Genomic DNA, 23,306 nt, shown 5'->3' on the forward strand with positions numbered 1-23,306 from the left:
AAAATATAAGAACTTGTCGTAAGTATCTACTCAATAAGTGAAAACGTTGGTTTGTTCTGTAGAACTCGAGAAGTTGATTTAAGTTGAAGTTTGATAAATTTTTTTATCTATACACGCGCGTTTATTAATTCGATAAATCCATGACTGCATATGTTTCGTCATTTCGGGAACATGAATATTTCGTAAATGCCCGATCATATACGGGAACGCAGCCAGGAACGAATTATTGATCGAAAATAATAGATTTTCTTACCAAACATGTTGAAAAATTATAATTATATGGTCATTTCGTTGCACATAAGAGTAATTAACTATTGAATATATATATATAATGAATTGTTATGCTGGAAATCCGTATTTTTATGTTAGATATGACTAGTCTTTGCTATAGAGTTGAAATATACTCAATAATTGATATGTTTTTCAGTTTCAAATATTTAAGACACAGGTCCTCCTGACATATGTCTTTTATAATAAAATAATCATTCTATTTAATAACAAAGTAGCAATCTCTTTTTGTAAAACGACCCTGGAATGACGGTATCTCCTCACGTGTTATCTGTAAAGCTCCTTATTAACGTAATTTTAAATTCCTAACATGCTTCTTTTGAATATTGGTAACAGACGCATCTTGCAATGATCCGATCAAATTTTCAAGAAGACGGCCTTAAAATTATTTACATCTAAATTCGAAGTCGAAATTTTCCGCCTTCGTGGTTTTAAGTCATATATACGTTGAAAAGTTCACAGGAAACCTCATCAACATCACGTTTATTATCATACTCTTAAAAAAATACTAGATAAATTATGTGAATAACAACATGTAAAAGAAAAGTGTTACAAAATGTTTTCCCATCTAGAGGTGCCACTCACTCGATTTCAACAACGTTCGACACGTCTGTCACTGATTATGTGAGGTATGAATGCAGAATAATTTTAGAAATACGCTGCTGTTATGAGAATATCATAATTTTCATAATACGAATGAACGGTTATTACCTTTAATACGTATTCTGAACGGGGTTCGTTTTTCATTTAACTATAATACTACGAACGATACGACGCACCGACTGACGATTTAAATACTGGCATGGTCTCACGCAAGTAACTAATTGTAAGTGCTGCAAACTAAACTTTTATAAGCTGTTCAAGTGAATACGTGTTTACGAAATTGGTGCTTATAAATAATTAAATCTTTGATTGGATAACGAATATCTGTGAATGTTCTCAGAATCTTCCTCCTTCGCGTTACGTAACATTTGAATGATTTGCTTTAACGAAAAAGTAACCTTTAGCATGACTTTGCCGAACACGGATTTATGCAGCTATATATACTTGTATACTAACCGCAGATATTCGGTCGTTTTTTTCCAAAGAACTTGCTTTCCTGTTGGTGTTTATAGATAGTTCCTAACGAATAAAGTTTCAATTACTGCCAAAAATACGCTCGTCGTGAAAGAGAATCGCAAAAGTTGGACCGCAGACGAAGCAACGTTGGCAGAACTAACGGCCAGCTCATCAGCGGAGAAGTTTCTACCGTAAATAGCAAAAGTGTACAAGTTGCTTGACTGTATCGTTAGATTGTAGGTGATATTGGTTAAAGAAGATCCTGAAATATTGACTCTATTATATGTGAAGTCGCTGGCATTTAGAGGAAGAATATCCGTGGTCAACGAGTTGGGCATTTGCATGGTGGTGGAGTTTTTGGAAAAGTTTCCGGACACAAAGACGCTGTTGAAGACGGTTGGCTGCACGACGGTTTCCGTCGCGTTGAACCTCAGCCCGCAACTGGCCAGGGTGTCGTTAGTGCAAGCGATGATACTGCAGGTCTGTATTCCGGCGGTGGTGGTACCAGCGAAGGATCTAACTCCGTTGAAAACGGCGGTTCTATACCTGTAATAATTGACGCTTGAATTGACACTAGATGCGCTGAAAGTTCTGTTCACATAGAAGGAACAGCAAAGCTCTCGGTCGCAGAGTTCGAGCCAAGTGGTCGTCGTGCCGTTGGTCAGCGGCAAAACGCTCGTTGCGTAAGGCGCCAAGGTATCCTGGTAAAAGGCGTTCTGGGAAACGGTCGTGATGTTCGCCAGAGTCGTAATTTCCGTGCTGCTGAACTCGTAGGTCAGCGGATAAGTCGTGGAGACGACGTTGCTTCGGACTCCGTCGATCACCTTTGGCACCCTTGCCACTAAAAGAGCGTTCTTCGCGCTCTCCGACAAAAGGGTGACCAATTTACCGCTGGTTCCAGCGTGAATCCCACTGCCCCCGTTGCTGGTTGTTGGATTGTTGTAGCCCGATGCCAGGAGGTTCACGTTGTTGGCGTAAGACCAAGCTGACTGGGTCTGAATCGAAGTTAGGTAAGGTAATTCTGAGAACCACCGTGCGGGGAAAATGATGTCGGTGACGTTATGGTCGTCGACGAGCGATAGAGCCGGGGTCTTGTAGAGGATGTCGTTACAAATTATCAATCCGAACGTGACGTTGAAGTCCGTGGTGAACGTCACGTTTTCCGGACTCGACGTTACATTTATGCCAGGTTCGGCGAACAGGTTGAACTTCCTGTACCTCGAGACAATGCCTCCGGTTCGGTTGAACACCACGTTCGTGTTGTAGAAGAAGTAACCGTCGCTGGGACAAGGCCGAGACGTTGTTCCCGTGCTGGTGCAATTCTCCTTCTCGATCACGTTCACGACAACGTAAATCGAGTACTGCTTCGCAGCGCACGATATCAACTTCAAAGCCTGGACAAATATCAATTCAGCATTTCGAATATCTACGTCTGTACTGACGAAGGTTACTTTTAGGTACGATTGCAAAATTCCGCCCCAATTATGGCCAGCAATTCGAACATCGTAACTCGCCTGTAACTACGGTGGGTGTACAAAACTGAGATACGAACCTCTATTACGACCGTCGAAGCGTTATCGCAGGGAATATCCAATCCGGCATCTGGTACTACGGAACCGAATGAAGGATACAAAGTTCTATTCGTGTCGGAGTAGGTCATACCAGTCGTTAATGAGTCCTCCGGGAATACAAGGATGTCCGCGTTCTGAAAGTGTTCATCGCAAGATGTATGTGACATCAGGCACGTAACGAGTTTATTACTTTCATCGGTAATGACTAGGCGGTTTCGTTTATCCGCAGTTAATAATGGCATCTCAAACAAACAACCGCAGGTCAGTTCTGCGAGAGGATTATCAATAAACTTGAAACACGATACCCCTGCATTGTTTACTGCTGAAATTTAATCTGTTATAATTCAGATTCATTCCACGCCAAGGTTACTACATCAAAATTGTTCGCAGAATCTTTCGAGGTCTGCACAGTTGCCGTTTAAAAATACTCACGTAACCCCAGGCGGTTTTGATGATTGTAACGTAGTTGTTGGCATTGGCTGTCGCGATCGTTGTTCCGTTAGTTCCATTTGTTACCGGGTAATATTCGGCGACGGCACCTATGTAAGAAATTGTATCTGCAGCGGAGACCTGCGGAGCATATAGAAAACAACAATTAGCTATGCGTGATCAAACTGTTGATTTTTTTAATGTAAAATCTGTTATCGTCATTCCCGAAAGATACGACTTTGTGAATCAGCCAGTCTGCAGCTGATTGATACGCACCTCGAATGTCAATTGGGCCAAAACCGTCAGCCCCAGAACGGCAATCGATAAGCTCAGAGACCGCATGATTCTTTATCTGGAAATAAAAATCCGTGTATTGTTACGAATCTGTCCAGATTGAGAATTTTTTCCTGCTCTGCAGATCGCGTCATCGTTTACGGCGGAGATTCCGAGACGATTTCCATTACATGTGACTAAACCTGAGGATAAAGTCCTTTCTCACACAAGGGGATAAAAATTTCGTTCGAAAAATTACATGAAATTAATTCTCGGAAGCTGAATTCACTGAAAAGAAGTCGCATGTTTGGCGACGAGAGACTAACGATAAGTAAGCAAGTCACAATGACTGATGACGTAAAATGAGGTGAGAGAATCAGATGGCGTGGTATACAGAGTAAAGACTTCGAGCATAAATATTTAATTAATTACTTCTAGCGCGGCATTGATTTTAGACATGCACTCATCGCAATTATTCTTGCACCAACAACATGTATTTCATTACGATGATTCTATCCGGTAACTTCAATGTCAGAGTTACAAAATTAGTATTTGCAACGATTTACATGTGATAAATCTATGGTTTACGTATTGATACATGAAATTTTTTGACTCGAACATTTCACTCGATGATGATTTAAAATTTTACCCGAACTATGCGGAATACTTAAAAATGACTACTCGGTACGAACGGTAAAGTCTTGAAGGCGTATCCCTGGACAATCGTTCTCCACAATCGCAGTCACTTTCTCAACTGACGTGTCACTTTAGCAATATACATATAGCGATATGCGTATGACTTGTCCTATTTGCGAGGCAATCATACGGCAGACTGAGCATCAGATCTGCACCCAACAGCGTTGGCCTACTGAATTGCTGCAACACTTTCGTGTGGCTTGAATTGGCGATATAAAAATGTATGCGATAGTTGTCGAACAGGTATTGCAACGATGGGTGGGCTAGCAAGGCGTCGGCAAGCACTTGTATTTACAAGTATTTGCAGTATGATGAAAGGCAAATGTTTTCGGTAACTGAAGATGAATACCTCCCGCGGCCAATCTGATAACTGCAGTCAAGACCGACGTCTTTGAAGTCTAGCGAATAATTATCGGAGCGGCGTTTATGCCGGTTCTCACTTATCGAACAATTACGGAGGAACGAATCGATGGTAATAGAAATCACGTACAGATACGATCCAATAGTTACGAGCGAACGGGATTCGACGATTTTAAACTTACAATTAATTAAAACGGATCGTTGACGGTGGACTGAAGCTAAAACTCGGGAAAGGAGTGGTTTTATATTATCGACTTATCATTTACCATCACGTTTTATGGTACAATGTGTATTTACGAATTACCTGCACGTATAACGTATGACTGTGCGAATGCGCAATACCTATACCCATGTTAGTAAGACGCACACATGCTTGCGCGATGAATCATTTCCTCCATACGCCGGTATATATATCTAAATTGCACATATGTCATGCAATTTTCGGACTAATCGATAAATACGATCGGTGAATGATTGATGAATCTGCAAATGACATTTCCTCAGAATTTGTTTAAACTTGTAATCGACGATTCTTGAGTGACGTTCGTTCAATGTTGATTATACATAGTTTTCCCTGTGGGTATTTCCAAATTGCATAGGTTACGCTCAGGTCAAGCGTCAATAAATAAGAAATATGTTATAATTTGTTAGGGTTATTATAATCACCTACAAGATTAACTGCCAATAAACAAAGTATATCGAGTGTGTTAGCTTGGTGTATTTTCATCCTTGGTCAATGAATTCCACGAGTACCCATTCCTCGGGAATTACCCCAAAGATCTGCGTAACAAGATAAATGAGGCATGTAGAAAAACAACAAGTCTACATATATGTATAATACATGCTTATATACTTATATACATAATACAGAGACGGCTTACAGCAAACTATTCATTTTGCAAAGTCCGACTGATGCAAAAGTGTTGGTTGTCCGCCTCTGAAAATAACTCTGGGTTTCAAACTGCACGTAATCTCAATCAACGTATCGTTTCCATTGTGGTTGTTGATGGTTTTTAAACTTGACTTCGACACTCCTACAATGAATTGTTGCCGCGTGATCTTACCGGTGTATATTAACCGCGATAAAAAAAACCACACCTTTGTATGCAGTAACTAGATTCAATTTGTTTTTCTTATCATTTGTAAAAAAAGAACGTACTACACTATTCTAGTTTTACGGCCGCCAACCGGCTGAGATAAACCGCGAGCATGAGGTCAACAGCATTATACTTATCTGCTTGATGTATCACGCCGTTCTACGGACCGTGCAGAATAATCAATAATCATTGGAATTTGGAGCAGTTCAGTTGAATTGTCATACGTTGATTTAACTTTTTATTATTATAATCGTAGTTGGATTACCTCATTTACAGATACAGTCACTGTGCAAAGTCTAGTTTGCGTTTGATACAAAGACGACTTGAACCAAAGGTAAAGCGACACGCCATTTCATCAACACCGTAACACCGCATTCGTGACGATACGAAGCTTGCGTCTTGCCAATACAGTCACCAGCACAATTGCTCCCGACAATGCTCGAGAATGCATGTCACGTACAGTCAGGATAAAAATTTTTTCAAACAAATACTTGATAAAATATGAATTTCAAAAGTGAAACGAAGAAGATGTTGAAATATCGATTCTTGCTGTAAAACGCGTGCGGATCGCGCCAATTGGGCCGGAAACGTTGATCGAAGATGCGAAAAAAACACGAGTTTATAATAATTTAACGACGCATACGAACTATTTGTAACTTTTCACCATGATGCTTGAGAATGGGTTCATTTTTTGGAATAGTTATTATATTTAAATCCCCATGAATTGCATATATTGTAGTTCTAACATAACGCAACTTGAGATTTACGTGATATATCGATACAGGATAATGTAGATTCAAACATTCAATCATCTGGTCAATCCTAAACCTATAATCATCAGTTTTGGTAGCTCTGATACATAATTTTCAGACTTTGATTACCACATATCCTGGTATTTATTTTCAAATTCAGGAACTTGGTCAATTTCAAGCTAATTCTCTAATTGCATTCTCTCAGCAACTCAAGTGATCCGAATTCCTTCTAAATATTGGGTACGTGTGGTAGTGATACTGATAAAATATCGTGTATTATCAAACAATGATGGTTATTTTCCTCTGTGCAATTCCTGAAATAATTTTTTCCTTATAATTAATTTTCTGTTTATCCTGTTTATCCTTATACGGTAAACATTCTATAATACTCGATGTCCCGTTAAGTTGTTCCTCATATTTTTATTGACAAATGTATTTATGTCATATATGTAATGTTTGTTCGGGTCGAATGTTACGTACTTACTGAAATATAGAATGATTATTACGTGCCAAGTTACGCACATCCATAACAGTATGTGAAATATACCTACAGTAAATTAGATACTACTGGATATTTTTTTTTTTTTAATTATATCCGCTGAAACAAAACATGTTGTGATTCTTTTATACTAATCCGATAAGGTAGTTTCGCTATCGAGTTTGGAAGCAAACATTTCCTGTGATGACCATTAAATTAGGTGACCAATATTCAAAGCTATGCCTATTCCTAGATATCCTTTTACAATCTTATTTGGCAGAACAATTCTGGGAAGATTAGGTCCCAGAAATACTACATTACAATCATCCATTCAAAATAATCTTCAATAAAGCTTTACTTTTAAACACTAGATTTTTCGATGCCGACATGTACAGTAATTTTTTACCTTGTTCTGCCGGCGCAAGCACTCTCAGATACTGATTGATCAAGGCGATAATTTGAGAAATAAATAAACGCTAAAATTAGGTGCTTTTTAGCTAGTGTAAATGAGGAGTTATTAACAAGTTTTAATTGTCTGCACTTGTTTACACTTTAAAAGGAATTTCAATTATGTTATTTAATCGTGACTTCAAATCTTTCAGATTACGTTACACACATGCAGTTTTACCTTCGTTCTAAATTACTCCTAAATCGCCGTCATGAAAATATTTTTATCACTGCAATTAACAGGCTCACATATTTAGCGGTTTTCGGGATAACAATGCGTGTAATGATTATATGATTATTTCTCAACGCCAATTCTTCGATATTCTTTATTTTTGGCGTTTTCCATGAATTGATGTGTGAGCCCCAAGTGAATATGAAGATTCTTTGTGTTTTTGTCTGTATCTTTTAATCGTAAGTGTGCCGTCTTGTCGAATCGAGACTAGCTGACATCGTAAAACTCAAAGGGAAGAGGCGGAGAGCGATCTAGTGCATGATAATTGTCAATACGGGCATGCGATAACCGGTTAGCATATAAAAACCGCTCAATTTCTGTCTTGATTTACTCTTGAAATCCTCGTTGTTTCGGTACTTCGTGTCAGTGCTCTGATACCGAATGACGCCTCGTTGACACTCAATTAGCATCGAAAGAGCCTACAATTACGCTTTCAATCATGTTTGCGTTTTTTTCACATGGCGCTAATGAGATTCTCAATGATCGAAGTTGTCTGGCTAAAAGTAGTTGCAAACGGACAGTCATTTTGCTCAAAACGTTTAAAAATACCAAGTTTTGTATGATAGGTACGTAACTAGTCCGAGGTTGTGTTGGTAATGAACAGCTGTTATAGGCGTAGAAGTTTTACTTGACTAATAATTTATAACTCTTTTTTTTCTACGTAATATATTAAATCAATTCAATGTCAATCATATTACACTTTACTCAGTAACATTTTCTATCTCCAAAAACTTATACGTTACAACTTACTATTGAGTAAAATTTAATAAAAGATGGAATACTTGGTGAATTCAGTTTACGATCGACATGTATAGTCGAAACTTGATTTCCTTGAACGCCTAAACGTATAGTTCTTGTATCACTTGAACGTAACGTAAGTTGCATGAAGCAGTCGTCGGAGAAACTACTGAATTGGATCTTGCACTTGAACGGTAAATTAGTCGATAGTGGTAAATGAGCCAACTTTCGCCTATTAACAGCAACTCTGCATCTTCATTTGGAACATCGTCAGCATCTGTTAGGAGTAAAACCAAAGCATAGATAATTCATTGGTTCGACCTTTGTGCTTCATGTTTAAGACTAATGACATCTTGGCCTAATTCAATTACTTTATATTCCCTGTGAGTTGAGAATCGCCTCTGTGTAGGTATTCAAAACGACGATTGATGAACTCGGTTTTTGCCAACATTTCGTGGTTTCCATTCTGAGCTGATTGATGTTAGATAAGCTGATGTTAGGCGACGTTATAAGATTACTGGAACTGTACCATGATTACAAGATAAGTAGATGTTGTAGCTATAACCTGAAATGCGGAAAAGATATTAGAAACTTTCACAGTAACGTTCTTAATTGCGTTCGAAATTGAAACCCGTCATAAGGATGGGAAAATTGAATGCCCACTAGAGTTGGTTCGCCTGTGTGTGGACAACTTGTGTTACACTGCGCTGGTTGAAAATCATCATCAGTCGATAATAATGTCCTCAAGTGACTTGTCCGGAATGCAGTTTTTTAAAACTGCCAACGAGTGAAGTTTTTAACCAATGCCGGTATTAAATCGAATTTACCGTCGTTCGATTTTGCGCTTCGTCAGTTCATCAGAATTTACTTGTTGCTTTCAAGTAAATAAATATAGTTCGTGCTACAAAAGGTGCTTACATTACGTTTTACAGAAATTTGTATGGATTTATAAGGAAAAAGCCAGCCTCCGTCATTCAACATGTACCGTAAAATACAGTAATGAAAATTTATCTGTCGTGAATGCAAAATTGAGAATTCACGACAAGCTGTAATTTTTCGTATATCGTTAATAAAAATAATTTCTTTTTTCTCGAAAATGAACTAAACTTACAACGACTATTTACGCCTTATTTCACAAATCGTACGATGCATGAACGAAAATCAGTTTTCAATTTTGGTTGCCGATTTAGTTGAACAACCGTAGTTTAGTTTTGGGCTGTTTCTGCTGCGATTAAACCACCGAGTAAAAGCATGCTCCGTGAATGAAACTCCATCACAAGAAGTAACCTTAGTTGCCAACACTCGGGCCCTCTGATATTGCTTTTTAAGAGAAAGACCTAACGTAACTTATCATCGTCGGATAAAATGATCACTTGCCGAAGATATTAGTTTAATATCCAAATTGAAGAAACCTGCTGCAGAAAATTCAACTTTTCTTCCTACGACGTGATCGTAGAAGAAGCTTAGCTAAAAAATGAAGCGGTATTCATCATTTGTACTGTATAGTATCGGAATTCTCACACATACATTTAGGGGAACGTGTGCATCAATAACTGAAAATTTGAAACTAATTTTCACAAAGGTGACATTTAAAGTCATCAAATGTTAATGTTTTTGGGTTTCAATTTACCCTTGTGCCCAGTCTACGGATTATTGTTAATGTTCAACACAAGTATTAGTCAATTTTAAGCACAATCTCAGAGATAATAATTTTATTTACCGACAAACAGTCACATGATGTAAATCATTGTCAGATTACAGTCAAGCCATAGATCTATGCAATGTGGCTGATAAATGATGCAAGATCTTCACGTTCTCTCATTATATTACACGTCCCTGCATATGCGTGGAACTATATTTACCCTCACGCGTAAAAAGTTTATCTCAAATGCAGTTAAAACCGTATGCTCGTCGTGTGACGGCTTGCTATACAAACTTGATACAACAATTGTGCCTATGAATTCTGTAAATTAACTCAAAAATCAATGCTTCAGTAACGAACCCATGATTTTTTGTCAAAAAATATCTTCTTGAACACTTCCCTTGAATTCTCAATTTATGATGCCCTTCACCAATATACCGTATAATTAGTAATATTCTCTCATAACGCACCTCCTCTTTCGTAGCAAAATCTATTCCGCATCTCCTGACGTTCAAGATGTGAACAAGCGTGCGTTTGGCGGCTTTGGTAGTCTTCGATGCCATGGCAGTCATAGACGTGAATCTAATCAAGTAATAAAGCCCCCACGACAAGTTAATAAGCGGATTATTCAACGCTTTATTTGCGGCAGCGTTCGAGCCGGTGGGAGTGAAGTTATCCCGTCGAAGCCAGGCGCCACCAGAGAAGAACGAGTACATGTTAAACAGCAGATTGAGAAAGCAACCACTAAGTGAGAAGAAGAGCTGCATCTGAAGAAAGGTTTCATAAAGTGAGTTAACGCATTTGCGTGGATGGAAATTAGGAGAGGCCGACACACACGCTTACCTGAAACATGTGATTAGCTTGGTCGAGAACGTCGCACAGGCGTTGATGCCCTAATCGCAAGGTTTCAATGGTGTTATAAGTCGGTACGTCAAGCGGCAAGTTCTCTTCGGGTTTGAAACGAGGTTCCTTGTTCGCAATAAATTCCTTTTCTAAATCGGTCACGCATTTTATCTTCGAGGGAACCTTTGCCCGCGTCAAGATAATCCTCCCGGCCATATTTCCGTGGGAATTATCGTTTGGTGGAAGATTCAAGTGCGTAGAAAGTTCGAAAAATCTGCGATTTATACTCTCGAATCTTGATTTAAGCAGGTGGCACAATGCCAAAAATTGAGCTTCCGCCAGAACAGCAGTGAAGTTGTTCAGATTGTTCATAAATACGTAGATTCCAATGACACAAGAATCTCCCACGTAAACAAATATCGCCGAGTAAATCTGGCTCGGTATTCCAACGAGAATACTAGCTGCGAAAATTGCCCAAATTGTGCGAACGTTCCTTCGACGCTGCTTCAGCTCCGGATCCAGAAAATCGTCGATCGCATTCAACGCAGCAAACGCCGTCGGCAAGTGACGTCTTAAGTAAAAGAGAGCATTTATCCGGCTCGATATTCCCATCAAATTCATCACCATGGTATTCATTAACCTGATAAATAGAGGCGGATCCACCAATCGCAGTTCTTTGTTCAGGAACGTGTTGCTCTGAGTGCTGTTCTTACCGTGGTTCATAAACTGACCCACAGTCAATGTCATCTGAGGTACGTATATCATGTTAACGAAAGTTAATCCGAGTAAAACGATCGAGTAGATCATCGAACAACCCGACGGTACGAACACCTGTAAGTTGAAGCCTCGTAGTGATCTGGGACGCATGTTGTATCAATCGGAATGCTACCTCAACGATATGTGATTCAAATTGCAAATGTATGTTAGTTTGGAGGAGGAGTACCTGAACACCCGAAACGTTTTTGATTTGAAGCGGAAAACTACCGATTGCTCGGCTGATTAAAGTTATCGGCGCAAATTCTTGAGAAACTGTGAGTTGACTTCGTCTAGGTACGTTGTACGCACGATTCATTTTTTATTTTTTTTTTTTCAAAAGAATTTTCACCGGCTGTAATCAATTGACCTGCTGACTGGCTTCCTCACTGGTCGTGGAGTAACTAAAAATCTTGTCGAATTTTAACACCCCGTTGCTGTTGCTTTGGTTCGAGTCTATTTTAACTAAAGGCGTCCTAAGAAAATTCATTAAATTTGACAAGTTGAACGACCAATTATATCGTAAAACCTTAACGATATTATGTTAACTTTGAAAGTAACTATGAAAGTGTATACAAGAGTTTCATAGTCATCTAAAAATTCAATCAATATGTTTGCAGACACTTTAAAGAATTTACAAAAGCTTTAACGTAGTTTACCTAAGGTCCACACACTTTCCATCGGTCAATATCCTTTTGGAAATTTGCATTGCGACGTTCGCAAGCCCGTCGCTACTGAATTTGCGTCGTTCCGCAGATCTAGTTCACTTAGGGATTATTCCAAGGTTCTTTTTTTCGCTCTCATTAACGACTATCGGACTATCTTTAATTTAACTCGTGTTCATAGCTCCCCCCCCCCCCCCCGCCCTCCGCCGCTCCACCTTCACCGTTATTGCACAAGATTTCACCCAGTTCTAGTGATCGGTTGGGGTCCCAGCGATTGCATTTTGTTGGAAATATTAAAACTGGTTTAACCGGAATACGTTGAATGATAAACACCTTATCAATGCTCTCTGAGCTCTGATACCGATAACCATTCAACACGAACTGGATCTCACCAGCTTCATCTTGTGTCAATAACTAGATGTTCTACATGTTTTCTCGACTCGCAATAGTTAGACGACCTCATAATAAACTCAAATTGCTTTCCCAACTAATCAATAAATTATAAATTGGCGACGAAACTAAATGCCGTAGTACTATTTTTGCTATCGTAAGTTTGACTTAATTAAATTTGAATATGTACATATTAATAAACCGTTTGGTAGACAAGTCGAAAAATTGTTTTTCTTTTGTAATGAAAATAGCAATTCGTACTTCATTTAATTTTGTTTATTTTTTTCACAATTTAATATCAGATAGTTATATTACTGTGCAAGGTTTCATCATCGTGTGAAAATCAAATCAAATGCCACGAAGTAATCTATCCAGCATTCAGAGAGAAAGAGACAAGGAAGGTCAAATAACTTGAAAAATGCGAACATTTTTTGCACGTATTTCTTGTCACTGCGATTTGACACTTAAAATCGAGAATACTGAATGGAATATTACAATATAATTATATAATTTTTGCGATAAGCTGTCTACGAGTAGATTACCCAAATGATTAAAAATTTAAAGGGACCTACTCAATGACGCAAACATAGTCGCTTTCGCACTGTCATGTTCCAATTCTGTAATCAAAAGTTATAAACAGTTAACGATGGAGTGGTTGAAGTATGTTCTTAACTTTTTTAATTGCCATAGATTACCGGAAGTTCTTGAATTTTCCTCACGGTGGTAATCGTGAACCCCTTCAGGATTGAATCCTTAGGGTACCTTCGCACCCTGCAGATTCTGCTCCTTGAGTCCGTATCGATTCATCAAATGCGCGGAAAAGGCTGCGCGTGGTTTTCACCGTGCATGTCCGTAAAACGGCGTCCTTTTTCGTTACAACCACGACTCCCATCAGTGCCTTAAGTAGCGTGTAGTGATTAAAAGGCATTCGTTTCTGCTGGGAGGTTTTATTTTACAGGATATATACAGGATAAACAGGGGTAAGCGTGAATGTGTGTTGTCGATACTTATCATTTTCGTCGAGAGTTAATATTGGCAGAAACCGCCGATTTGACTAGTTGCGGACTGGCGGCACATTTTCTGACGAATCGCGAGTGACGTTCTCGTTGTCAAATTGAAATGTGGCACGTGGAGCTGGGCACTCAAACACTCGAGATATCGTTGAACTACTTTCATTAATTGAGAAGATGATTACACGGGGCAGAGCTAACGCGAAAAAGGAATCCTGATAAGCATTTAGAGATTTTATGAAGTAGAATTTTATAAATAAAGAGAGGAGTTGATACGCTCAAAACTGTTGACGGCATTCATTTTAAAATGAAACTATTGCCTCAAAATGCATTTATTTGAGAAAAAAAACAACTTTTCGAATAATTTGGAGATGTTTTGAACATGTTTCAAAATCAGAATTATTACTCAAAATTTGTGATTTTCTTGCAATGTGAGAATAATTGTACAAAATAAATAGCGGCAATTGATTTGTCCTAAAATTTTACCCCTATTTCATATGCTTAACAATATTTAATTTGCAGTATATCTCGAAAACATCGCAAAAAACGAAAATCAAGATCGTACACTGTAGTGTACAAAAAAGCGACTGGGTTAAAACAAAAGCAATTTTTTTATTTATTTTTATAACGGTTCTAGTGCTCTTGCAGAATTATCGAATCATCTGATCATTCTGTATCTGAAAGAGTGTCAATTTTCGCAAATACTTTCGGTTATTTTCGACAATCACTGCATCCGCGGTTCACGATCATTACACTCGACAGTCACCTGAACACAACTTTGGCGATTAGCTCTCCACTACAGCAGACACAATGGGGAGAAAATTAGCGAATTCGAACTACGATCGCAAATAAATTGGCATCACCTACTCGTGAGAAAGTAGCGGGGATATGGGGGACCAAGGTCTTGGCCTCTAGATAGTAGACGGTTATATAAGCCGCGGTCGTTGCACAGTTGTAGTTCAGTCAACCTTACGCGTAGCTAAAGTTCGACAGAGGGAACGCCGGCCACACTCGCAATCGGTCGTGTCAATTTGTACGACAAATTAAAATTGTTTCGAGGGAACGACGTCGAGGGGATTTAAACTGTTTGTGTTATAGACCTGATGCTGGGCACAAGAATATTTTACTCAACGAGGCGTACGTTCGCTACTGCTGCTGCTGTAAGTGATTACACGAATTCGTACCAGACTCTGGACTATGTAAATTCTAATACGGATAATTTTATAAACGGTGTAACAATTGATCGGAAATTGTTTTTCTCTTGCGTAGATTTGCAATGGAGTTTTCAAATTAGCGGTAATTAACGAAATTCGTAATTAGATACTCAATATTTCGGTTCCGGCATCTGATGCATATATATTGCGTACTGCAATACTCTTCACAGGTCAAAATGGTTCTCTTATTGCTTCGAAACAGGCAATTTGATTAATTTGCTTTGCGGTATCAGGTTTACTTTGGTATACGACCGGACAATAATCTGTATTTACACTGGTAACCTAATTCTCTAGCAAAACGCTTATTTGGTTTTGGCAGTTAAGTGAACACGGTGTAAACACTTTTTGTCATCTGGGTACAATATGTAATGGTACAAGTTTTCCAATATTTACGAAACGATAAGTCGAAATAGTCTAGTTTAAGTTCGACGTATGTATATATACATACAGAGTCAGTGAAGATAAATTAAGTGAACTTATTTACCTAACTTTCGATTGGGAGTTGGGAGTAACAATTATAATTACTGTACACTATGACTTGCTTAGCAGCACTTTCGTGATGTTCTTTTTTTTTTTTATTATGTCTTCTGCACTGCAGTGATAAATTATGCACCTCTTTATATTTAGTTGTTGTTTTATCGTCCGTACTTGAAATGATAAATTAGATTACAAAATTTGCATTAACGGTGTTTTCTTCTATAATTTGTCGTAATTACTAATAGTTTTGTCTATTTCTTTACAGTCTTTCTAGGGTCCTAGTGTTGTTTTTGGTTGCTTCTTCTTTATTTTAATTGGGTATGTATTGACATATTGACCGATTACCAGTGCTTTCTATTAGACTATATCGGTCGTCCGCAACGGTTATGTGATGAGTTAAGAAAACTGCATATAATTAACATAGTTTAGTTAAAATAAATAGAACTTGAAAAAATCAATCAGCGAAAAACGCTCCTGTTAATCGAATGTAACTGTGGCTCTCTCAAACACATAATACTTGCGTAAATAGCTGCCGACTAATAGCAAGCACTGTGAATACGTTGACGTTTATCCAGCGCTAACCGGTATTTTCATGCCATTGCTTCATATTTTTAACTTTGCAGTATTTACACGCCTTTGGTTGTACGATTGACTTTCCTCATATTTTTCTTATTTTTACTTTCTCATCACGCCAGACGGTTTTCTAAGCACACACAGACGGTATTGATTCAATTCTTTTCCAGTATACACAAATGTGCAACTTTGGCGATTGCAGTATCTTCATATTTATAGAATTTCACTTTTACATTTTATTTATCAATTCTACGTGGATGCATTTTATGAAGGATTAGAGTATCAGCTATTTTTTAATTCTAATTAAAAATTTTCAATATTTTCACTTGTTCATACACCATGACATCGTTTATTTCCGACTCAATATTGCTACTTTACCTTCATTCAGGTCTCCTTCTTCTGAACGATTCCTCTATACTGCACAATTCCTGGATATCATGTGACAACGAACCCATCGTTTTCTGTTTTTTCGAATGAAATTTTCATCCTTCTTGAAAACGTATTTTCGTATTAGTTATTGTCACTATTTTATAGTCTCATTGGCATTCATTTACCGGCAAGTTGGTAGGTAGAACTTGTCTTCTTTTCTAAAAATAACTGTAATAATAAATTGATATAGGCGGTAATGGCGCAGTTGAAAATAGCGATCATTGGCCAGAGTAATTTTGCTGCCGACGTCTACAAACTCCTCCGACAAGATGGGCATCACATCAGCGGCGTGTTTACGATACCTGACAAGGGAAATCGCGAGGATCCGTTAGGTGAGTGAACTCGCGCCTGTTCGAACTGTATCTATGATTACTGCAATAGTGTTCGGGATCATCGAGCTGGAGAAAAACAAAGCATATTTCATTGAGTCGTCATTTGAATCTTAAAAGTCTATGTACGTTTTACGTAATTAGAATGCAGTCGTGAAACGTGGTTGACCCTACTTCGTAATCGTGGTTCGTTTATTCGACTCAAGTGAATCAGCGTTTAATTCATCACTCTCACGAACGCTTCAATATTCAAATGGCTCCATGATATTAAACTGCCATTTAACTGCACGAAGAACAGCGATAACGCCATCGCCTGACGATTACCGTGCATAAATTTCGAGTGCATTTTAAGACACGACGAAGAAACGAGCTTCCATCGTCTCTGTTGAATCAGCTGCAAATGTTCACCGCTCCGTCATGACATTGTCGAAAGTCGCTCATCGTTCGATTCCCTATTTTCAGCCGCAATTGCAAAAGCTGACAACACTCCCGTCTTCAAGATCAAAGCATGGCGAAGCAAGGGCGTCCCCCTTCCCGAGGTGCTGGACATCTACAAAGGGCTCGACATCGACCTGAACGTTCTGCCATTCTGCAGTCAATTCATACCCATGGAAGTTATAAACCATCCACGCTACCAGAGTATCTGCTACCATCCATCTATATTGCCTCGTCATCGCGGAGCGAGCGCTATCAGCTGGTAGGTTTTTTTTTTTACCCAAATCGTCGGCCGAGTATTTCACCCACCATGCAGTGTCTTTATTCGCAACCTTTGTATCCAATTTTTGACTTTTATGGTCCATTTATCTAACAAACTTCCCAATGGAGTGACCATTTTTGCGTCTGGCAAAAGCTCGGTTCGTATCAGATAGTCAGATATCGGTAGTCTGGTCGTGGTCACTGCAGAAGTGAAAGGTATGCAGTCGGTTAGAATCCCGGGAACCAGCATTTGTAAAAGGTAAACTGTGAATATAATCGCGGTAGAAAATTACGGGTGCATTCGCATTTCCTCGTTCATTGCTCGATCCCGACCCGTAGCACGAGTGCGGCGACGTCGAAGTGGTTCTAACCGGTTTTGCGTAGAATTATGCCAACATGTAGGCTAAGAGAAACAGACTCTCAGAATTGTATGTTGTTGGACTTTGTGCAGAGGAAACGGTTAAAAAAATGTACGCATCTTGAAAGAGGTATCGAAATCGCCCACGCAGACACGTCACCACAATTTAAACAGCTGTTGCACTACATCTTTCCTTTTTCAGTAAGATCACAGTAGCCGGTTTTCGCTTGGATCATGTGCTGATCCAGTGATCGCCGTTTATCTTCAATGGCATGCTTCTCGTATCGTGTATACAATATTTGCAGTACATTTTTCACAAAGTTGGCCCAGAGCTTTCATGAGCATTGTGGTACTGCTCTAGCTAATTTTGACACAATGCTCCGACATAAAAAATGCTAGCGACCACGTACAATGATCGTAGATATTGTGTAAGGAGAATTCACAGCTTTTTATAAGTCACACCAAATGGAAAATTTTCCGAATGCTTCCGCACTCATTCGTCATTCACATTAATCATTACGTAACAATATATAAAAATGTTTTCCCGAACCTGCGATACAATATTATCGGTCAACTTCAAGGTTAACTAATTCTTTGCGTTTTTTCTAAAATTTAAACACACGAGGCTAGTTATCGTTATTTGTTCTTGAAAATCATATCAAGAGTTCAAAAATCGTAACAAGTCGCGTTGTGTCACTTCACAACACAGCTTTGTGACTCGGTTGACTTTTTTACTTACCATCATCATATACATTATCTACTTCTTATCTTGTTGTTATTAAATTTGATTATTATGTAAGTAGCTATTCAAGCGTGATGGTACGCCATTTTTCCGTTTACTTTTCATTCGTTTTGCTGTATCTGCTAATCTCTTGAAAGCCAGACGATTTTGTAACATTTGATAGCGGGGCGGTCAATTCCGAACGAATGTAGTACAATTTTTTTATTCTTAATTTTTGACAATTGAGTTAACTTTACACAATAAAGATATGAAAATATGTCAGGAGCGTAAATAAGTACTCACATAGGTATTTGTCCGATATAAAATCCGTTGGGTTACGAAGCGTAAGACGGAAGGCATAAGACCTTGTTCATTTTTACGCATGCAATCTTTACAGACGTTGTGCAATCGATTAAAAAGCTTTGACGTTAACCTCGCAGTCGATATCGTTGAATGTTTACGAATTGTATAATTATTATTTAGTTTTGTATCGCGTCAATTATGGTACACGAACTCGTAGAAACGTTTCGTAGTAATAATTCTTTTATCCTTTTATTCTAAATTGCTCCTACATCTGCGATTACAATCGTCATCGCATTGGGATTTTGTTTAGTAAAAAATAAGCTTGTATGCAGGATTTTTCTTACCACCGCATTTTGTAGTGTCCGTTTGAATGGTTTATATGAATAGAAAAATGATTGCGATCAGAAATTCTACAGTTATACGGAATGTATGAGGTAAGGGATGAACTGGTGAAGATGTGAGCTTTTCCGGTATTCCAGGACACTCATCGAAGGTGACAAAGAAGCTGGATTCTCGATCTTCTGGGCTGACGATGGTCTAGACACGGGGCCAATTTTACTTCAGCGTTCTTGCCGATTGGAGCCAGACGATACCCTCGACACTATATACAACAGATTCCTCTATCCGGAAGGTGTCACCGCGATGGGCGAGGCTGTGAATCTCGTTGCCAAAGGAATCGCGCCGAAAATCAAGCAAACTGAAAAAGGTGCCACGTACGACCCGATGCTTAACAAGAAGGAATTGCAGCAGGTGAGGTTCCGATTCCGTGTCGCAGTTGTACCATATAGCCTCGTTACGACTCTAAGCCCAACTTACATCCTACAATATCATGTCGTGTCGATAGGTGGACTTGAAAAAGTCGGCCGAGGGTGTGCACAACTTTATCAGAGCCTTGGACAGTACTCCAGGTGCCTGGACATTGATCAACGGCGAAGAAGTTCGTTTGTTCGGCTCCTCCATATGGACAGCATCCAAGCCCGAAGGTGACGTGGTGGATGTTGGCGGGCAAGAAGGTATCGTCCACGGGGCTGGTCTCCTGGTGAAGGCGGCGGACGGAAAGCTCGTGAATATCGAACGGTTGAAGATCGGGACAAAAATGTTGCCTGCGAGTAAGTTTGGAAAGGCAGCGGACGAGGTTCAGTCGATCGAATTCACGGAGGAGGAGATGAAGAACACGGAGGCGATACGGGCCATGTGGCGAAGCATACTGAACATCGACGTCGAAGACAGTACCGACTTCTTTGCATCCGGTGCCGGGAGCATGGACGTCGTCAGGCTCGTCGAAGAGATCAAAGACAACTTTGGCGTTACTCTGCAAAACACGGACGTCTTCATGGCGCCTACTTTTCAAGATTTCGCCGTCGTTGTCGCCTTGGCTGGCCGAGGTGCCTCCGCTTCGAAGGAAATCAAGTACGACGCTGTCACCTTACACGTTAACAACATGGACGTCAAGTTCCCGAGACAACTCTTCATAAACGGGGAATTCGTCAACGGTGAAGGCAAACCTCTGAACACCGTAAACCCGCACGACGAGACCGTTATCTGCACCGTAGAGAGTTCATCCGCCAACGACGTGGACAGAGCCGTTAAGGCCGCTAAAGCTGCCTTCGACGATGGTGAATGGGGCAAGATCAGCGCCAGGGAACGAGCTACGCTACTCTTCAAGTAAATCAGCGATGTTTACATTGTTCTATGCTTGATTCGGTGTTTTTTTCAACATTATCCTCTTGGAGAATTTCGAGCGATTTAGTTTTCTGCTTCAATCGGTGTAACGCAAACGAAGTCACGTCATGTTCGGGTTGAGTAAAAAGTGCTGTATTTAATTTCAGATTGGCGGACTTGATGGAGCAGCACAAAGAGGAATTGGCGACGATCGAGAGCATAGATTCAGGCGCGGTTTACACTCTGGCGCTCAAAACGCACGTCGGAATGTCCATAGACACTTGGCGATACTTCGCCGGTTGGTGCGACAAGATTCAAGGATCGACGATACCGATTTCGCACGCGCGGCCTAACCGTAATCTGACGATAACGAGAAAAGAGCCGATCGGTGTTTGCGGTCTTGTGACACCATGGAACTATCCCCTGATGATGCTGTCTTGGAAAATGGCGGCCTGTCTGGCCGCCGGTAACACGGTGGTGATGAAACCGGCCCAAGTGTCTCCTCTCACCGCTCTGAAGTTCGCCGAGTTGTCAGCTTTGGCCGGTATTCCGCCCGGAGTGATCAACATCGTTCCGGGATCAGGTTCCATCACCGGAACCGCGATCGCCACTCACCCACTCGTCAGGAAGCTGGGATTCACCGGATCAACCGAGATCGGACAGGTGATCATGAGGTCCTGCGCCGAGAGCAACCTGAAGAAGGTGTCCCTCGAGTTGGGCGGCAAGAGTCCTTTGGTCATATTCGATGACGCGGACATTCAGCACGCGGTGAGAACCGGAATGAACAGCGTGTTCTTTAACAAAGGAGAGAACTGCATAGCGGCTGGACGGATCTTCGTCGAGGCGACGATCCACGACGAGTTCGTTCGTCGGGTCGTCGAGGAGGCAAAGAAAATCGTGATCGGAGATCCGCTGAACAGGCGGACCTCTCACGGGCCCCAAAATCACAAGGCGCACATGGACAAACTTATCGAATTCGTCCAAAAGGGTGTCGAAGATGGTGCCAAGCTCGAGTACGGTGGAAAACGTCTCGACACTCCTGGCTGGTATTTCCAGCCAACGATATTCAGCAACGTCGAGGACCACATGTTCATCGCCAAGGAGGAGTCCTTCGGACCCATCATGGTCATTTCCAAATTCCACGCGAAAGACATGGACGACATGATCAAGAGAGCGAACAGCACCGAGTACGGTCTCGCTTCCGGGGTTTTGACCAAGGACGTCAGCAGGGCGCTCAGGTTCGCCGAAAAGATCGACGCCGGCACAGTCTTCGTTAATACCTACAACAAAACTGACGTCGCTGCGCCCTTCGGCGGCTTCAAACAGTCCGGGTTTGGCAAGGACCTCGGACAGGAAGCTCTCAATGAATATCTCAAGACTAAGACCATCACCATTGAATACTAGATCTATCATTATCGCGGAGGGACTGGTCTCGTTGCTGCAGTCTCAACTCGATGACAATTGAATAGAAGAACTGAAGAAAAGACGTAACTTTCCCGTACCTATTCGAAAATTATACCGATTCTCTGGGATTTAGTATCATGCGTGATGCGGGCAACATAAATGATCCCTGCGTCTATCCGACATCATTTCACTTGCTGACAGCTGTTTAAAATTATTTGTTATACAATTAGTTTTTACATCTTTCATATACTATCAAACTACGGTTAAATTTTATTACGAATGTGTAAGTGTATGGATGCTTTATTTATATAAAAATACTTTTATAAAATAAGGTCTGAACTGTTATACATACCTCGATTCTCGAACATTAGCTAATGGCAATGTATATGCGGTATCATTTTAATGTATTGTTATTACGAGATTGAGAGAGTAGAACGATAGCGATGTCACGCCTCTCAAAATTCTAATACACACACGAAGCGAATGAAAGAGCAGATTTTACTTAAAACTGTAGGAAAAGAGGGACTTTAAAACCAGTGAAAACTAATGTGTGCCGTCTAAAATCTGCTAAATTTGTAGTAAAAATTGCAGTTGTCATGGCTATTAATTACCAAAAACCTTGATGTGGCACTTTCTTCCTGCAGTTTTGAGTAAAGTCTACTCTTTTCATTCTTTCCGTGAACCGAGTATGTTTACATCGATGGTATATTACGTACCAACGACGTGAAGCAAATGTTACGAGATCTGCCCTTTGCAGAGTGTTTCGAACGTGAATAATTCATCTTATGCTGAACACTGCGACGGCTGTGCGGGACATACAACTAATGTAAAAATGGCACATAAAAATGCAGGGAACTTTGAGTGTCAGTACACAGACGTACCTATTATACCCTTTGCGGTAGACACATGCGCATATTTTCAGAAGCCATTACAATGAATACTTCATATCACCCGTAGTGTGTCGGATGGAAAGTGAAAACCAGACATCTACCGTGAGTGTGACAGATATCACGGCCAAAGAAACGGTGAGTAAACACCATCATTTTTCGATGTTGCGCGGATTGCTACAGCATCATGATTAATGGGCTACAGTTGTTTTTGTTTTATACCGACTCGGAACTCGTACATGCTTCACACGCGATGTCTGAAGCTCAAATTTGACCAACCAATGCGATAAGAAATCATCAGTGTTATTCAAGGCGTACGCTGCACAGTTGATGATCCAACAAACCACTAGTGACGAGTCAATTTCAATTCCAGAGACGTGAACAGGACTGCCAATAACACTTCCGTCACCTGCTATTAGTTGCAGAAAAATACGTACCAGAATATCGTTTTCCACAAACAAACAAGTTTACTGTTGTTTTGATCGTTATACCTGATGTCCCTGATGTTTTCATGTAAAATCGGTAATTCA

At 40.0% G+C, this 23,306-nt stretch overlaps 3 protein-coding genes and 1 long non-coding RNA gene across 13 annotated transcripts; 1 reads left to right on the top strand and 3 right to left on the bottom strand.

Moving 5' to 3' along the window:
- Window positions 1–756: 756 nt before the first annotated feature.
- On the bottom strand, window positions 757–6,118 carry LOC124214632 (vanin-like protein 1). 8 transcript variants are annotated; one of them, XM_046617102.2, is made up of 7 exons: window positions 6,039–6,111; window positions 5,558–5,613; window positions 5,347–5,456; window positions 3,624–3,699; window positions 3,351–3,488; window positions 2,900–3,052; window positions 757–2,741 (listed from the first exon to the last, which is right to left on the bottom strand). In XM_046617102.2, the coding sequence occupies exons 4-7, from the start codon at window positions 3,687–3,689 to the stop codon at window positions 1,398–1,400; spliced, it is 1,701 nt and encodes a 566-aa protein (XP_046473058.1). In that variant the 5' UTR covers window positions 3,690–3,699; window positions 5,347–5,456; window positions 5,558–5,613; window positions 6,039–6,111; the 3' UTR covers window positions 757–1,397. The 8 variants fall into 8 exon arrangements, with proteins under 8 accessions (XP_046473058.1, XP_046473059.1, XP_046473061.1 ...); XM_046617103.2 differs by lacking the exon at window positions 5,558–5,613 and having other exon boundaries at window positions 6,039–6,112; XM_046617105.2 differs by lacking the exons at window positions 5,347–5,456; window positions 5,558–5,613 and having other exon boundaries at window positions 6,039–6,118.
- Window positions 6,119–8,392: 2,274 nt separating this feature from the next.
- Window positions 8,393–11,725, bottom strand: LOC124213594 (uncharacterized). The gene is made up of 4 exons (XM_046615041.2): window positions 10,906–11,725; window positions 10,533–10,829; window positions 8,792–8,985; window positions 8,393–8,697 (listed from the first exon to the last, which is right to left on the bottom strand). Exons 1-3 carry the CDS (start codon window positions 11,710–11,712, stop codon window positions 8,935–8,937), a joined length of 1,155 nt encoding a protein of 384 aa, XP_046470997.2. The 5' UTR covers window positions 11,713–11,725; the 3' UTR covers window positions 8,393–8,697; window positions 8,792–8,934.
- Window positions 11,726–12,971: 1,246 nt separating this feature from the next.
- Window positions 12,972–13,540, bottom strand: LOC124213597 (uncharacterized). Its single transcript, XR_006881909.2, has 2 exons — window positions 13,409–13,540; window positions 12,972–13,330 (listed from the first exon to the last, which is right to left on the bottom strand). It is a non-coding gene; the product is annotated as an uncharacterized lncRNA (long non-coding RNA).
- A 38-nt stretch (window positions 13,541–13,578) lies between these two features.
- LOC124213590 (cytosolic 10-formyltetrahydrofolate dehydrogenase) lies at window positions 13,579–22,220 on the top strand. 3 transcript variants are annotated; one of them, XM_046615034.2, is made up of 7 exons: window positions 13,579–13,693; window positions 14,822–14,883; window positions 16,607–16,748; window positions 17,208–17,442; window positions 19,303–19,573; window positions 19,668–20,488; window positions 20,653–22,220. In XM_046615034.2, exons 2-7 carry the CDS (start codon window positions 14,827–14,829, stop codon window positions 21,887–21,889), a joined length of 2,763 nt encoding a protein of 920 aa, XP_046470990.1. In that variant the 5' UTR covers window positions 13,579–13,693; window positions 14,822–14,826; the 3' UTR covers window positions 21,890–22,220. The 3 variants fall into 3 exon arrangements, with proteins under 3 accessions (XP_046470990.1, XP_046470989.1, XP_046470991.1); XM_046615035.2 differs by lacking the exon at window positions 13,579–13,693 and adding an exon at window positions 15,680–15,732 and having other exon boundaries at window positions 14,703–14,883; XM_046615033.1 differs by lacking the exon at window positions 13,579–13,693 and having other exon boundaries at window positions 14,697–14,883.
- The last annotated feature ends 1,086 nt before the right edge of the window (window positions 22,221–23,306 follow it).

The sequence above is a fragment of the Neodiprion pinetum genome, chromosome 3, assembly GCF_021155775.2.
Source record: "Neodiprion pinetum isolate iyNeoPine1 chromosome 3, iyNeoPine1.2, whole genome shotgun sequence".
NCBI classification, from domain to species: Eukaryota; Metazoa; Arthropoda; class Insecta; order Hymenoptera; family Diprionidae; genus Neodiprion; species Neodiprion pinetum.